Source organism: Hippopotamus amphibius, chromosome 1 (assembly GCF_030028045.1).
Source record: "Hippopotamus amphibius kiboko isolate mHipAmp2 chromosome 1, mHipAmp2.hap2, whole genome shotgun sequence".
Lineage (NCBI taxonomy): Eukaryota > Metazoa > Chordata > Mammalia > Artiodactyla > Hippopotamidae > Hippopotamus > Hippopotamus amphibius.
The window spans coordinates 31,406,282-31,422,389 of NC_080186.1; the positions used below are offsets into that span (position 1 = coordinate 31,406,282).

Genomic DNA, 16,108 nt, shown 5'->3' on the forward strand with positions numbered 1-16,108 from the left:
TTCTCATCATTCTCATTATCATTACATTCTCATCATCATTACATTCAAGCAACATTCAGGTAACATAACTTCTCACAACAAACCCTGGAAGCTAACATTCTCATCATCATTACATTCAGGTAACATTTATGAGATTGCTAAATATGTCCTGACATAATAAATATAGTAGTATAGCAAATTGCTTGAGGATCTCAATTTATTTAGGTCTAAAGATTCCTGTGTTGTTAGTATTTGACTTGTTGCCTTTCTCTGCTCAGCATATAAGCTCAGTTCTGCTAAGGCAATCACAATTTTTTTCCTTAGAAAGTCTCTAGTGTGGAGCTCAAGCCTTAGAAAAGCTATAGCTGGGTTCTGTGTTGTTCGTAGGGTGGAGCAGTCTTATCAGAAGGTCATGGCCCTTTGGCATCAGCTACATGTTAACACCAAAAGCCTCATCTCCTGGAACTATCTGAGGAAGGACCTTGACCTTGTAAAGACCTGGAAGCTGGAAAAGGTAATTATGACAGCTTTTCCCCAGGCTTGTAACCTGTTGGCATGTGTTCTCAGAAGGAACTTTTTTCCATTACTGTGAGACTCCTACTCACTCAACTGGTATAAAATAGAGTCAGGGATACCATTTCAGGGTTAGGGGCTTGAGGATCTTAGGAACTAGAAACTTTTTCCGAAGTGTGTGGAGTAGGGGAATACTGGTGAATTAACCATCATTAAGGTTTACATCCAAGAGGGCACAAAGAGTGCTTCTGAGATGCTAGTAATGCCCTGTCTCTTGATCTGAATGCTGATTTCATGGACAAATTCAGTTTGTGAAAAATCAACATTTATAATTATGGTTTGTGCCCTATTTTGTATTACATTCCCATTCCATTGAAATGTCGTCTGGCTTTTTGTCTGCAGCTCCGCTCCTCAGCACCTGGGGAGTATCACCAGGTTATGAAGAACCTGCAGGCCCACTACGAAGACTTCCTGCAGGAGAGCCGTGACTCGGCGCTCTTCTCAGTGGCAGATCGTCTGCGCTTGGAAGAGGAGGTGGAGGCTTGTAAAACCCACTTCCAGCACCTGATGAAGTCCATGGAGAATGGTGTGTGCCTTGGGAAGAGGGGAGGAAAGTAGAATGAGAGCCCTGAGAGTACCGCTAGACCCTTCATATAAACTAGAAAGTATCATTACCACCTTTTTACTGCTTGAGTTGCTAAAAAACTCGAGATAGAGAAAAACTTATAGAGATGAATTCTCAAAACGAGATCATGGAAGAAGAGGCCATATTTCGTTCATTATTGCTAATCAACCTAGCAATTTTCCTGTGGAAAGTTTTCCTGTGGAAGTTACATATTTGGATCGTTAAAGATTAGTATATAATGCACAGAGTTTGGGAACAGGCAGAAAGTTCCCCATATAATTTCGATTAATAGGTCTGCTGGAACCAGTGGTTCCCTTTGTCTAAGGGTGAATCTGTTGTGCTCAGGTTTGCGGATCTCAGTTGTCGTGCTTAATGGTCTTCTGTGCTTGTGCATTCACAGAGGACAAAGAGGAAACCATGGCCAAGATGTACATTTCAGAGCTGAAGAATATCCGGCTGCGCCTGGAGGACTGTGAACAGAGGCTAATCAAACGAATTCAATCCCCAGCCAGCTCTAGGACTGACAAAGATGCCCGGCAGGACAATGCGTTAAGGATCGCAGAACAAGAGGTAAGTGCTAAGAGCAAGGGGTGCTGGTTGCAGAGTAAACACTTTCAGGGTGAATCTGAGGGCGAGAGAGTATGGATCCTAAGGAATAAGGCCACAGACTCATGGCAGTCCTACTCCAGAATTCTTCCCCGCAGCCTGTAGATGCCTTTTACCCATGGGAAAGCCTGGTGTCAGCTCCCAGGATGTTGCTGAATGTTGATTAGTTTCCTACACAGTTTGGCAGGCAGACCCTGGCAAATTGTTCTAAGTTCAGCTTTTGGGCTACATAATTTAAGACTGCTTGGTAGAGATGCTGCTCTCTGCTCTGTCCCTTATATGCATTAATATGTATTATATTCTGTGACATGATTACTGTCAGTCACATGACTCCAAAAGTAGTAAGGAAAGACTCAGATTCTACTATGGGCTCTGACGCACACTTTCTCTGTGACTTTGAGCAAATTAATTCCCAGCATGAATTTTCCTTTTTTATAAAATGGAGATAGTAATATGAGTCACCGAAGTAATTTTGAAAATTAAGTGATACAGTACATATCATAAGCTTCCTGGAAAAGTAAAATGCTATAAAAATGTGGGGTCGTATTCTTGACATAAAAGCAGCAAATACTAATTGCTTTATTAAGTTTTCATGGGCATGCAAAGAACGTAAGCCAGAGCTCCTTGCTTTTGGCTTATAGTGTAGTTAAAGAAGAATAAAAGGTTAAAGTCACAGTTAGTGACACAGTACAAGAGATGTCGTAAGATAGCACTTACTGTACTTCCAGATTTCCAAGCAAACATTGCTGTAGGAATGTGGAGTGTTACTGGAACATTTCTGCTTGGGGTGGGATGAGAGAGCTCTATGAAGAATGTTAGATTTGACCTGGGAGCTTAAAAGAAATGGAAAGGAATGCCTAATGAAGAGCTGTGAGTTTTCTCAACTTTCTCAGTAATTCCTAAGCCTGAGGAGGAAGATGTGAGCCCAGTGTAATTTTTTTTTTTTTTTTGGTCAAGAAGGATCTAATGAGGCGTGTCATGTGAGCCTGTAATTCCCATATTAAAGTTTTTTCACTTTTCTGTAGTCATTCAAAATCTATTTGTCCCTGCAAAATAGGACATACAAAGAAATACAGGTTAATATTGAGCTCTTCTAAAGGATCTCTTTTAAAAAAAATTTTTTTTTATTTTGAAATAGTTTCAGATATAGAGAAAAGTTTTTATTCTCACTTACCCTTCACCTAGTTTCCACAAATGTTAACATTTTTCTACATTTGCTTTATCATTTTCTTCTACATATGTATACATAACGTTGATGATAACCTTTTTTTTTTTTTTGAGAGTAACTTCCAGACATGGTGTGCCTTTACCCCTGTGTAGTGCAATGTGCATTTCCAAAAGCAAAGATAGTCTCTTACATGACCGTGGGACAGTGATTGAAATCATGAAGTAAACATTGATATAATACTGTTAGCAAAGACCTTAACTAAAATTTCTTCAGTTAATAAATGCCTTTTTGAGTAGTACCTGCACCCCCATAATTCCCTGCAAGAAAATAATATTTTTGTGTAGGATTCAGTGCAGTATCCCACATTATGTTTAGTTGCTGTGTCTCTAGATTTCTTAACCTGAAACAATTTCTTGATTGTCCATCTATCATGAGCTTAACATTTTTGAAGTGTGTAGCCCATTTATTTTATGGAATGCCCCCCTATTTGTATTTATCTGAAGCTTGTTCAAGATTAGATATAGGCTACACATTTTTGGCAGGAATACAGAAGTGATAGTGTGTCCTTGGTGCATCCTATCAGGAGGCATGTGATGTTGGTTTGTCCCGTTACTGGTGATAGCTTTTATCACTTGTTGCTATTTTCCCCATTGTGATTACTAAGTATCTGGTGAGAGATACTTTGAGACTATGTAAATATCCTGTTCTACATCAGACTTTCACCAACTAGTTATAGCATCTATTGTTAATTCTTTTTTTTTTTTTTTTAATTTATTTATCTTATTGGCTGTGTTGGGTCTTTTTTGCTGTGCGCGGGCTTTCTTTATTTTAGTTGAGGTGAGTGAGGGCGACTCTTCATTGTGGTGCACGGGCTCCTCATTGCCGTGGCTTCTCCTGTTGCGAAGCACAGTCTCTAGGCACGTGGGCTTCAGTAGTTGCAGCACACGGGCTCAATAGTTGTGGCTCACGGGCTCTAAAGCACAGGCTCAGTAGTTGTGGCGCACGGGCTTAGTTGCTCCGTGGCATGTGGGATCTTCCTGGAGCAGGGATTGAACCCGTGTCCCCTGCATTGGCAGGCGGGTTCTCAACCACTGAGCCACTTAGGAAGCCCCTATGGTTAATTCTTGACTGAATTAATTGTAACTTTTGCAAAAAGATTTTCTAATTCTGTCATTCCTTTTACATGAAAAATTTTCTATTCTCTCAAAAGGGAAGAACTTACTTCCCCTGTTCTCTCCTTTTTTTCCTTCATTATGTCAGTATGGACTTATGGATTCTTATTTTAGTTCAGTGGTTTGTACAATAATTTGCTACTGTCTTTATTTTGATGTTCAAAATTTCCCAAATTTAGCCATTGGGAGCCCCTTCAAGCTGAGTCCTATGTTATTTCAGCATGCCCTCATCATTCTTTGAGTGCTTTCTTATTTCTCAATGAAACAAGATATTCTGGGTTCTTCTTGCCTTTACCAGCTCCAGCTCTAGAATCAGCATCTCTCCAAGGAGTTTTGCTTCCGTTAGGTTCCTTTATGTAGAAACCAAGATCGGGTACTGAGTGTGCTCATTTTTATTGGGGTGTCTACTTCTAGGCCTGCTCAGCAGATAAAGCATACACATGACCGCAAATTCATATGTATCTGTTTCCATCCAGTTCCAAACGAATACCTCAGGGCTTCTTCTACCTTTCCTTTTTCCATATTTGTAACTCCCCCAAGACTGAAAAACCTCCTTCACATTATCCACAGTAAATTTACTTACTGTTCATTTCTAACATGTGCAGAGAATGGTTTCAGAACTGCTAACTCATAGTATTACAAAAAGCAAACCTACTAAGTAAAGGTTAATGTAATTCTTTTTGTCTTTATCCTGAAGGTATGTCTGTAGTCAATTCTGTGTTCAGAAATTACTTGTTTATGTTATTTCCCTTGCTCCCCCTGCATTGCTGTTTCCCAGTTTATCCCATCATTCTCCTATATATGGCATTTGGTTTGTTTCCATTATTTTGCTGTTATAAACAAGGACTTGTTTCTAACTCCTTTGTTCAATTTTATCTCTGTGTTTGTTGTGTATCTTGTTCCTGACAGCACACCAAGGAGGATTTGCAGCAACTGAGGTCAGACTTAGATGCTGTTTCCATGAAATGCAACACCTTTCTCCATCAGTCCCCATCTGGTTCGAGTGTCCCGACTCTGCGCTCAGAACTCAATCTGCTGGTGGAGAAAATGGACCATGTATATGGTCTTTCCACTGTCTATTTGAACAAGTGAGTAAGCTGAGAATTTGGGTCCAGAGGGCACTGTTTTCCATTCAGATGAAAAAACAAAGTGCCTGGAATGTTTCGTGAACAGTTCAGGGAGAGCACAGGTCTTGAAGAGCTTGTACACATACAAAGATACCTTGGCTTTAGTTTCAAATAACATGGAGTGGGTTCATTTGGGCTGCAGTGAACAAATGCCGGGAATATGGAAGGGGAGTTGATTTACAGTTTTAGGACTGTTTTGAACCTTATTTCTGTTTTTTTTCTTTTTTTAATTTTGTTATTTATTTAGTCTTCAATGCTGTACATGGGTATGTGGGATCTTCCTGGAGCAGGGATCGAACCCGTTTCCCCTTCATTGGCAGGGGGATTCTTAATTACTGCACCGCCAGAGAAGTCCCTCATTTCTGTTTGATTAGATACCTCTTTTTAAAAGAAAAAGGGGCACTAAAGAAAGAAAATTTTTCATCTAAACTAAATATTAGGCTTTGAGGGTCTTCCCTCTACCCACCCATCCCTTCCCATGACCTTGAAGAACTTAGAGTCTTCATGGTATTGAGTGGATTTCTGGCCTCATGCCTTTTTTCCCATGAGACCACAGTGTGCATGTGTGTGTCCCAGTGCCACCCAGAACTTTATTTTTAATTGGCTTAAGTTGTCAGCACTATACCATGCTTTCTTGTTTTTATGAAACCCTGTCATCATTTTGTAATGGCACAGTTGATTTTGACGGCTACATTTGGTGAATCCCTCTGTAGTGCTCCAGATCTGTAGCTCAGCTCTTAAAATGTGTGTATTAATGGAAGTGATTTTATCCTCACAGGCTAAAGACAATCGATGTTATAGTGCGAAACATCCAGGATGCTGAACTCTTAGTGAAAGGTTATGAAATCAAGCTGAGTCAAGAAGAAGCAGTACCGGCAGATCTCTCAGCTCTGGATTCCCATCGATCTACATTAAGGGTTGGTTGTTCTGAGTTCTTAGGTTGCCTTAACATATCCATTGCTTGGGGTTAGCAGAGAAATGCAGTTTTGGATGGCAAGACACTGATTTATGTTCACATTCAAGTTAGGCAGAATATCATATTTAATATCTTTTGATGTGGGTCCAAAGAAGAAAGGATTGAGAAATATGTCTCGCTAGAAAGGGGAGAAAGAACTATGCTCTTCTATTTATTTTTTCCCATTTCTCCCCAGTAAAGTTATAGTTTAATTGGATACAATCAATGATTGTGCTACAGATTTGTGAATCACTTAGCTGTTATCTCCTTTGATTCTCACAAGTAACTCTGTGAGGTAGATGGAGAAGGGATTTTTGTCTCTATTTACAGATAGAATACCAAGCTTCAGTTTAGCCAAGCGACCTATCATGGTTTCATAGCTTATAAGCAGTAGAACCAGGTTTCAGACACAAGTCCTTTGCACATCTCTCTGTACTGTTCTGGCTGCCCAGTGTGCATGAGGCCTGTGGAGGCATTTCTGGCACAAAACAGTATCGAGTCTAGGTTCTGAATCACAGATGTAATATGGAGCTGCCTGTAGACCACATCCATGTTTTCTACCTTAATCTGAATCCTTTTTAGCATGGAATATATTTAACCTGTTGCTGTGCTTGTGTTTTTATAGCACTGGCTTAGTGATGCTAAGGACAAGAATTCAGTGTTTTCAGTCCTGGAGGAGGAAATTGCCAAGGCCAAGGCAGTGGCAGAGCCGCTGGGTCGTCTGACCCCAGAGCGAAACCTGGATCTGGAGCGCTATCAGGAGAAGGGCTCCCAGCTGCAGGACCGTTGGCACCGGGTCATTGCCCAGCTTGAGACCCGGTAAGTGGTGGCCCCACCCTTTTTTTTCTTAGGGTTCAGGCACTAGGTTTTAAACGAAAATGGAGTTATTTCTTTGTATGCTTGTTTAAAGGCAGGAATTGATAGGGAGGGGTAGAAATTAAGTGGCAGTATACATTCTGCACAACATAAGTGACAGAAAGTTGGGACCACCAACCCCAAAGCAGTCCTGTGGCTTGCTTTTGGGGCACAGTGATGGTCCTATTAGCAGTGCCTCTCCTATGTCCCAGGTCTTAACACATTTAAGCCATGATGACAATAATGTCTTAGAATATAGGCTGGAAAGGTGACTTAGTGATCTTTTCTCAAGGAAAAAACCTGAGTTCTAGCTCCTGTTCTACTAGCTTTGAACTTTTTTTTTTTTTTTTTTTTTGGCGGCGGGGGGGGGGGGGGGCTGTGCTGTGCGGCATGTGGGATCTTAGTTTCCTGACCAGGGATCGAACCTACGCCCCTGCAGTGGAAGTGCAGGGTCTTAACCACCACCATGCCAGGAAAGTCCCTAGCTTTGAATCTTAATATGAGTCATTATTCACAGTGGGGCTTTGCAAAATTTCTTCCTTTCTTTTCATTTGCTAATTTAGTAGTTTTTATCTGTTACTTGAGGGTCCTGCTTTTGATGACTGATTTAAATAGGAAAGACATGAAACTACCTATCTAAGGCTAGGCTAGTTAGGAAAATATATAGAAAGAGGAGTTATAGAAACTCATGTAAGTTTGGATTGATTCTCTATAATTGAATTACTATCCCAGGGCTAGACTAACAAAAGTGGTATAAGAAGCTGTGACTGGAATTAACAGTTAATAACTGCTATTTTTCACCCACTCCACCTCTACTTTTCTCTCCAAGAAATTACAGTGATTCATAGATCATAGCTGGAGTGCTCTGACAGGTAATCTGTCATCAAGAGACAAAAGTGTACAGGCAGTACTACCTTTTGGCAACCCTGGTAATCTTTGGCAACACAGGTGAAAAATTTGACAAGGATTATCATGGGATGCCAGGCCCCAAAGCAGTTTCCAGGCCTAGCAGGGCATGACTGGTTTCTACTCACTTTTCACCCCATAGTGTAGTGAGTACTTGCATAGTTCCACTCAGTGTTGCATTGCTGTTCCCTCAAAATAAAGATGTATCCTCTGTGGTCAAACCCAACTGGAGGCATGGGCTAAGGAGCGAATTGCCTCATTTACGTAATTGTATTTATAGCAAGATATCTGATAGCAGTATCCCTTTGCTTCTGCAGCCAGTCTGAGCTAGAAAGTATCCAGGAAGTTCTGGGAGATTACCGAGCCTGCCATGGAACTCTCATCAAATGGATCGAGGAAACTACTGCCCAGCAGGAAATGATGAAGCCAGGCCAGGCTGAGGACAGCAGGGTGCTATCCGAGCAGCTCAGCCAGCAGACGGTGGGTGCCCAGTGAAAGCTGCAGGGGGGAAGCTAGCTCATCATAAAGATGTTGTTATGCTGGCAATTAGCTTCCCCCCAATGTTGAGACATTCTGAGCTCCTTCTTCTGAAAAGGGTTCAAGGGTGGTCTCTAGATACTGGTTTTGCATTTAGGCTAGATAACCTGTAAGGCCCCTTCCAATCTTGAGTTTCTGTGAGTATATTCTGAAACTACTAGATGGGCAGAGTAAAATTATCTTGCTTTATTTTGTTTCTCGATATTACATTTTGTTTTGCTAGGATTAGAATCTAGGGGCATGAAAACCCATGGAAAGCTATGAGTGGAAGAAAATTATTTCATTCAAAGCAGTTTTTTTTTGTTGGTATTTTGGGTTTTTTTGGTTTTTTTGGCTCCCTCACTCAGTATAACTTAAACAAATTACTTAATCTCTTAGAATTCTACTTTCCTCAACAATAAAATGGACATAGTTCTTTATCTGTTCAACTGCCCTCATAAGGTTTTTGTAGTTAGCGTTAAATGAAATGATACATGTAAAATACTTAGAGCAGTGGTTTTCAAAGTGTGGACCACCAGACCAGCAGCGTCAGCATCCCTTGGGAACATGTTCTCGGACCCGAACCCAAATCTCTCGAATCAGGAACTCTGGGGGAGGGGCCCAGCAATCCATTCTTCATCCAGTGTTTTAGGTGATTCTGACGCAGCTCAGGTTTGAAAACTATTGCCTTAGAACATGATTAATGCTCAGCTGTTTCAATGTTGATAACGACAATGACAAGGTTGTGATATTTTGGTTCCCAGGAGCTGTTTGCAGAAATCGAGAGAAATCAGACAAAACTGGACCAGTGTCAAAAATTTTCCCAGCAATACTCCACTATCGTAAAGGTAATGCTACCATATCCCAAAAGGAACATAAATCGTCTCCAGCTTAGGCAGATCTGCATGTCACTGTAGGTTTTGATTTTGGACAAGTAAGCAGAGCTCCTCTGCTCTGTGCTTAAGTTAATGCAGATGTGTGCTTCTCGTGACCACATATTTGGGAATGCTCAGAGAGGTACCAGACATCAGCTGAGATTTGAGGAGTCTCCCATTTAGATGACCCACAGCCTTCTTAAACATACCATGTGAAAAACAAAATGTTTGTTTTTTCTTCTCAAATATGCTTCTCACTATCTTGCATATCTCAGGAAATAGTGTCACCATTTTCCTAGTTGCTGAGGCAAAAAAAAACCCCCAAGAGTCATCCTTAAGTCTTCTCTTTGCCTTAAACTTTATGTTTAACAACAGTCTGGTAACAAGTTGGCTGCGTATTCCAGTAAGTCCTGGATCTGACTCCCCCTCGTTGCTCCCCCTTCCCCATTTCGCTGGTTCACAGCTAAGTGAAGAATCTTCCATAGCCTACTCCAGTACTCTGCGCTGCTCTCTTGCTTCTGCTCCTGCCACTGCAGGCTATTTCCCCACATATTAGCCAGACTCACTTTTTAAGAACATACTGCACATCACAGAACCTCAGACACCACTGATTATAAGCCATGTTATTTTATGCACTACCAAAAAGGGAGAAACTCCACCAATGATGCAAGTGCCAAACAAGACATATCCCAAATTTCAGAGATACTAACGTGTGAGGGAAACATGTACCTTACCATAGCTGAAACATGATAGATTAGATCCTGTCACTCTTCTGCTCAGAACTGTCGCATGGCTTCATATCATACTCATACTAAAATTCTAAATCCTTTTGTAGTTTATGAGGCTTTGGAAGATCTGGCTCCCCACTCCCTATTTCTTTGATAAGGTCTTTAAATAAAAATGATCTGAGGTTCTTCCATATTTATAAGAAGGCATTTGTTTAACATGTGCCTTCCCACTAGAAAGTAAGTTCCAGGGGAGCGAGGTCTTTTCTGACTTGTTCCCCACTCTGTGTATAGCCCTCAGAACAATGACAAGCACATAGTAGATGCACAGAAAATAGTTTTGTAATGAATACATTTCTTCAGTTGGTAACAGAAGACTTGGTGTCACAAAGAATTGAGTTAAAATCCTAGCCTCACCATTTTCCAGGCTTAAGACTTTGAGCAAACACTTAGCCACTCTGAGTTTCTGTTGCTAGATCTACAAAATATGAACGGTAACTACCTCACCAAGTGACTGCAAAGATTAAATGGGATAATTTATACATAGGACAATGCCTCAAACTTAAGATACATTCAATAAATGGTAGCAGGTGCTTTTATTATTGTTAATATTTTATTGTTACTACTACTGTTTTTTTAATAGACTGCTTAATGAACTCATTCAGTATTTTCCTCCTGTCTAGAATTTTCAAAGTGGACAACAGAAAGCAAGACGTTCTAGGCAAAAGGAACTGCATGATCAAAGGCACAGAGGAATAAAATACAATGATTATATGAGGAAATAGCAAATTCTAGCTATTCTGGTATAGCTAGAAGGTGTATTTTACATGAGAAACAGTGATTGTGGAAAATGAGAGGGAAGGTTGAGGCCAGCCTTTGAAAGGCCTTGTTCAGTACCTTTGTCTTTACCATCTAGTCTTGCTCCTCAAAACATGGTCTTTGAACCAGGAGCACTGACATCACTTGGGACCTAGTCAGAAATGCAGGATCTTCAGCCTGCTGCATCAGGATCTGCATTTTAATAAGATCCCCAGGTGAATGTTGATATTTGAGAAGCTCTGCTCTAGCTCATTGAGGGCTTTCAAACAGAGGAACGAAGTGGTCATCTTTTTGACTTAGAAAAGTTATACCAGTAGCAGGGCAGGAAATAAGTTGGAGATAAGATTCTGAACAGGAGAGGAAGAGGCTGTTGCATCATCATGTGAGCTATGAAGAGGCCTGGACCAGGGCATCACTCTCAGGATTGCAGAGGAAGTGACAGGCTGGAGTGGCAACATGAGGAGAGCACTGGTTTAGGGGCGGAAGATAGATTCCAATCCCGACTGTGTCGCTTACCCACTGAGTTAAACTAGGGAAACTCACTTCCTGTCTCACTCCCTGTGAGGTGAAAGGATGTGGTCAGCACACAACAAACTGCAAACTCAGGAGTCAGCAAACTGTGACCCACAGGCTGAATCCAGCCTGCGCACCTATTTTATATGGCCCATGAGAAATGGCTGTAAAAAAAAATCAGAAGAATAATACCTCACAACACATGGAAATTATATGAACTTTAGCTTTCAGTGTCTCTAAGTCATGTTTTATCATAACACAGCCATGCTTTTTCAGTTACCTACTTTCCACGGCTGCTTTCTCTTGCCGTGACAGAGGTGGGTAGCCGTGACCGAGACAGTACAACTTTCAGGAAAAGTTTGCTAACCTCTATTCTAAAAGATCGTCAAAATGCCTTTCACCATTGAAATGCTGTGATGCTACTGCGTGATGTGTGTGAGCTATGAGCCCTGTGTAAATGCAGTGCAATATCTTCTTCCCCCAGGACTATGAATTGCAATTGATGACGTACAAGGCCTTTGTGGAATCACAGCAGAAATCCCCGGGCAAGCGCCGTCGCATGCTTTCCTCATCAGATGCCATCACGCAAGAGGTGAAAGGGTGGGGCAGGAACGTGCGCCACTCTCCTCCCTCGAGGAGGGATTCGCTTGTTGCAGCCTTACAGTATGATTACTGTCAAGCCTGTGACTTCACGAAAACTTCCTCTTATTGTCAACTACTAAAATTGACTTTTCTGGCAGATAACTTACCTAAATTGTTTTTTGTAACCACAGTTCATGGACTTAAGGACTCGCTACACGGCATTGGTGACCTTAACAACTCAGCACGTGAAATACATCAGTGATGCGCTCCGGCGGCTGGAGGAGGAGGAGGTGAGGACAACTGGGTCCTAAATCATCTTGAAAGTAGAATTAAAAAAGCCTGCACCTCATATATCAAAATTTAAAATGCACACATAGCTGATGTCCATTGTTCACAGTAGTCGTGTTCCGTGAAGTCACTGTGCGTACTGCACCAGCAAATACTGAATTATTGCACCCAGGGGAACACAGGGTTAGGTTCCTGCCAGCCTCTGGTCACAGCATTTTGTCAGTGGATAATGCACAACCTGGTTTTATGTGTGTTTTTGTTTAAAAACACATTTTTAAATATATCTTATTGATTCACTAATGTTGAACTCATGGCTGAGAAACTCAACCTGAACAAAGCTTGTTAAGCACATTTTCTCCATAAGGCACATCACAGCCTTCTAGTGAATAATGAGGACTGACTGTCTTGTGTCCAACACTCCCACTTCCAAGTATCTTTGTTACAGAAACATAATAAACTTGAAGAAAGGGATGTGAACAAAGATCTTTAACAAAGCATAATTTGTTAAAAGGAAATGTTGGAAATATCCAAATTCCATACAGTGGAATGCTATGAAACTGTTAAAAATAATGAAATAGATTTAAATGAACTGACAAGGAAAGATATTTGTAATATATTATTTGAGGAAAAAAGCAAGTTGGAATACTATGTATAATTATGATTTCAGTAAAAATAAAACTATGCTGTACTATTGTACCACAAAAGTACAATATGGGCGTACAAACAAGTTTAGGAATATATATACCAAATTCCTGGCGAAATGAGATTAAAGGGACATATATTATGCATTTCAGATTGTTTGAATTCGTGGTAATGAGTATGCAGTCTTTTTGTAATTATAAAAATCTATGTCTTTGCACAACAAATTTCCACATGTTCAACAACTCTTATAAAAGAAATCCTGTTGGAAACATTAACCCATGCCAACTTTGCCTACATCAATTAGCAGAAGACTTCCTTTGTGTCAGCACCTACCTCATTTAATCTCTGTAGATGCCCACCTCTTCACCTGTAAATCTAAGAATTATGAAAATAAGTAAGATGCTATATGTGAAGGGCTTTTTTAAATCAGTAAATAATTATTGACTGCCTATCACATGTGAAAACAGCGTGCTTTTATAGCAAAGTGCTAACCTAGATGTAATGAATTTAGCTATTAGTATCACACAGGCCCTGGTGAGCAATGCTGTAGGCTGGGTAAATTATATTTAACTTGGGGTTATTTTAGCTACTGATTTAGGTAACTTTCATGTCTCTATTTTAGGAACTCTGAATCAGGCCGGTCTAGTAAGACATTGACCAAGACACTGATTTTCTATTTCCTCTTCTAGAAAGTGGTAGAAGAGGAAAAACAGGAACATGTGGAGAAGGTCAAAGAACTTTTGGGCTGGGTGTCTACCCTAGCAAAGAGTACACAAAGCAAAGCTACCTCATCCCAGACCAAAGAATCAACAGACATTGAAAAAGCTATTTTAGAACAGCAGGTGAGTAGAAGGTCCATCTGTCACTTCCTGGGTTGTGTAATATATGATTACTCATTAGGTGGGATAATATAAGTCACATATGGGCCACCCAGGAACGATTATTATCGCAGTAAATGTTAACTTTCAGGACTTAAACTTGTCATCTCATTTGTACTTCTGCTTTCTGCATCACTATATATGGTGGTAATAATAATCTTACCTAAGCTAGGTTTTTCCCTAGGATTTTAAGTTATTTCAAATGACTTTTGATTCTTTAAATTCTTGGGTTCTGAGACTTTTTTCTTCTCCTGCATAGGTCCTGGCAGAGGAGCTGACAACTAAGAGGGAACAAGTCTCTGAGGCCATTAAAACTTCACAGATCTTCATGGCCAAGCATGGTCATAAGTGAGTATTAAATGTGAGGTTGTGGCACACCTGGGGGGCTGGATCTACCTGGCTAAAACTTCGGGTCATGATGAGAATTTGGGCTGGAGAATTCAGGGTGGCAAGAGCCAGATTATGAAGAGCTTTGTAGTGCATGCTGAGGAGTTTGCATTCTACCTGTCAACGATGGGGAAGGATTTTAAACATGATTGGACTTTGTTTCTAGAACAGTTTTATAGAGAATGGATAAACATGGGGCAAGATTAGAGGCCTGAGAGACCAGTTAAGAGGCTGTTCTGATGACAGAGGCAAGAACGACGAGAGATGGAGAGGGGACAAAGATTCAAAAGATATTAAGGATAGTGAACTTACAGGGTTGGTGACAAATGAAAGTTATCAGATATAACTCCCAGTTTCTGGCCCAGGCCAGTGGGTATTTGGTGATGCTGCTAACCAAGACAGCGACCACAGGGGAAGAAGAGGCAGCTTTAGTTTCAGACGTTATGAATGTGAAGAACCCATGGGACATCAGAGGGTAAACCTGATGTGTGTATTCGGAAGTACCTGATACATTATCTATGCCTTACGTAGTTCCACAAAAGATGTCCAGTGGGCAGCTTTTTGTGTAAATTTAGAATTAATGAGAGAAGTTTAAAGTGACAGAGATTTGAGTCATCAGCATAGTGGAAACCATGACTGGATGAGCTTACAAGGGTTCAAGGGCTTCTCAGCCTATAAAGGAAGCCTTAGAGAAGAAAGAGGAAATTATGAGTGATACTTCAGAACCCAAGATAGAACAGAGTTCCAAAAAGAAGGGAGTGGTCAAAAGTCAAGAAAGGTCAAGACTGAGGCATGGCTATTAAATTTGGCAAGCTAGCTGGAAGCTTTTGGTGACTGGTGAAAAGTTGGGGTTGATGTCAGATTTGGAGTAATGGGGAGCACGTGAGGAGGGGAAGGTAGCAGTAGTGAAATCAGACTGCTCTCCCAAGGAGCTTGGTCATGGGAAAGCAGAGAAATAATACAGCAAATACTTAGAGTTTATGATCAAGAAAGAGTTTTGTTTTCTTAAAAGATCAAAGGGACTTAAATGTATTAATGGACTGAGTCTCAAGGTCCAAAAGGGAGAGAGAGATTGAAGTCATAGGAGAGGATGTAGGAAAGGATAAAATTCATCCATGGGTAGAAAGTACAACCTTAAACAGGAGCTGAGACAGCTTTTTCTCTGAGGTCTGAGGAAAAGGAGATTAGAAAAGGTATGGATACAGGTAAATATGCCAGAAGTGAGGTCAGGAAGTGAGAGAATTAGTGCTCAGTGATCTGTATTTTCTCTTTGAAATAGGGAGAGAGATTGTTTGCTGAAAGTTATAGTGGGACCCTCCAAGAGGATTGTCAGGAAGCATTGAAGTCCAGTAGAGGTTGGAAACCAGAAAGACCTCTTCTGTGGATACATGGTTTTAGAATCCCCCCACTAGATAGACTTAGTCTACATGTGGGAACAGAGAAGCCCAAGAGTTTGATTACTCTGGGGCTGGAGTCTTGTTAGGAGAGAGTGCAGAGATGATAGAGAGGGACTGGTTGAGATGGTGGACTGTGGGTCTGGGCTCTGAAGAGAAGAAACTGAAGATGATGGAGAGACCTGATGGATTAAGAGAAATGGAGGAGTCAAGGAAGGTTTGGGAAATCTCAGTAGGTTGATGGATAGTTATAAGATGAATCACAGGATGCAGTCTCAAAAACACAATGTAGAATGAAAAAAGGAACTTGCAAAAGTCACCAGGTTCAAAATGGTGATTACCTCTGGGAGAGAGGGATAGGAACTGGTTTGGTGACAGATACACATTGGACTTTAATTCTATCTGTAGTGTGTTATGTCTGAGAAAAGGATCTGAAGAAAATCTGGTGAAATGCTACAATAAAATTTGGTAAAGTTGGATGGTTGGGTAATGAGTAAATGAGAGTACGTTTTATTCTTCTCTTTTGTTTCTTTAAGATATTTTGTTTTTAAAAGAGAAGAGGTATAGGAGTAAAGAAAGGAAA

General features: G+C 40.7%; 1 protein-coding gene across 2 annotated transcripts in view; it reads left to right on the top strand.

Moving 5' to 3' along the window:
• Positions 1 to 16,108, top strand: part of MACF1 (microtubule actin crosslinking factor 1) — a 304,215-nt gene that overhangs the window by 158,920 nt on the left and 129,187 nt on the right. For both annotated transcript variants that reach the window (XM_057706161.1, XM_057706146.1), the window contains exons 23-34: positions 367 to 493; positions 895 to 1,078; positions 1,518 to 1,687; positions 4,973 to 5,151; positions 5,969 to 6,107; positions 6,771 to 6,964; positions 8,224 to 8,386; positions 9,187 to 9,270; positions 11,839 to 11,946; positions 12,128 to 12,226; positions 13,556 to 13,708; positions 14,004 to 14,092. In XM_057706161.1, coding sequence (XP_057562144.1) covers positions 367 to 493; positions 895 to 1,078; positions 1,518 to 1,687; positions 4,973 to 5,151; positions 5,969 to 6,107; positions 6,771 to 6,964; positions 8,224 to 8,386; positions 9,187 to 9,270; positions 11,839 to 11,946; positions 12,128 to 12,226; positions 13,556 to 13,708; positions 14,004 to 14,092 — 1,689 coding nt within the window. The remainder of the gene's footprint in view (positions 1 to 366; positions 494 to 894; positions 1,079 to 1,517; positions 1,688 to 4,972; positions 5,152 to 5,968; positions 6,108 to 6,770; positions 6,965 to 8,223; positions 8,387 to 9,186; positions 9,271 to 11,838; positions 11,947 to 12,127; positions 12,227 to 13,555; positions 13,709 to 14,003; positions 14,093 to 16,108) is intronic.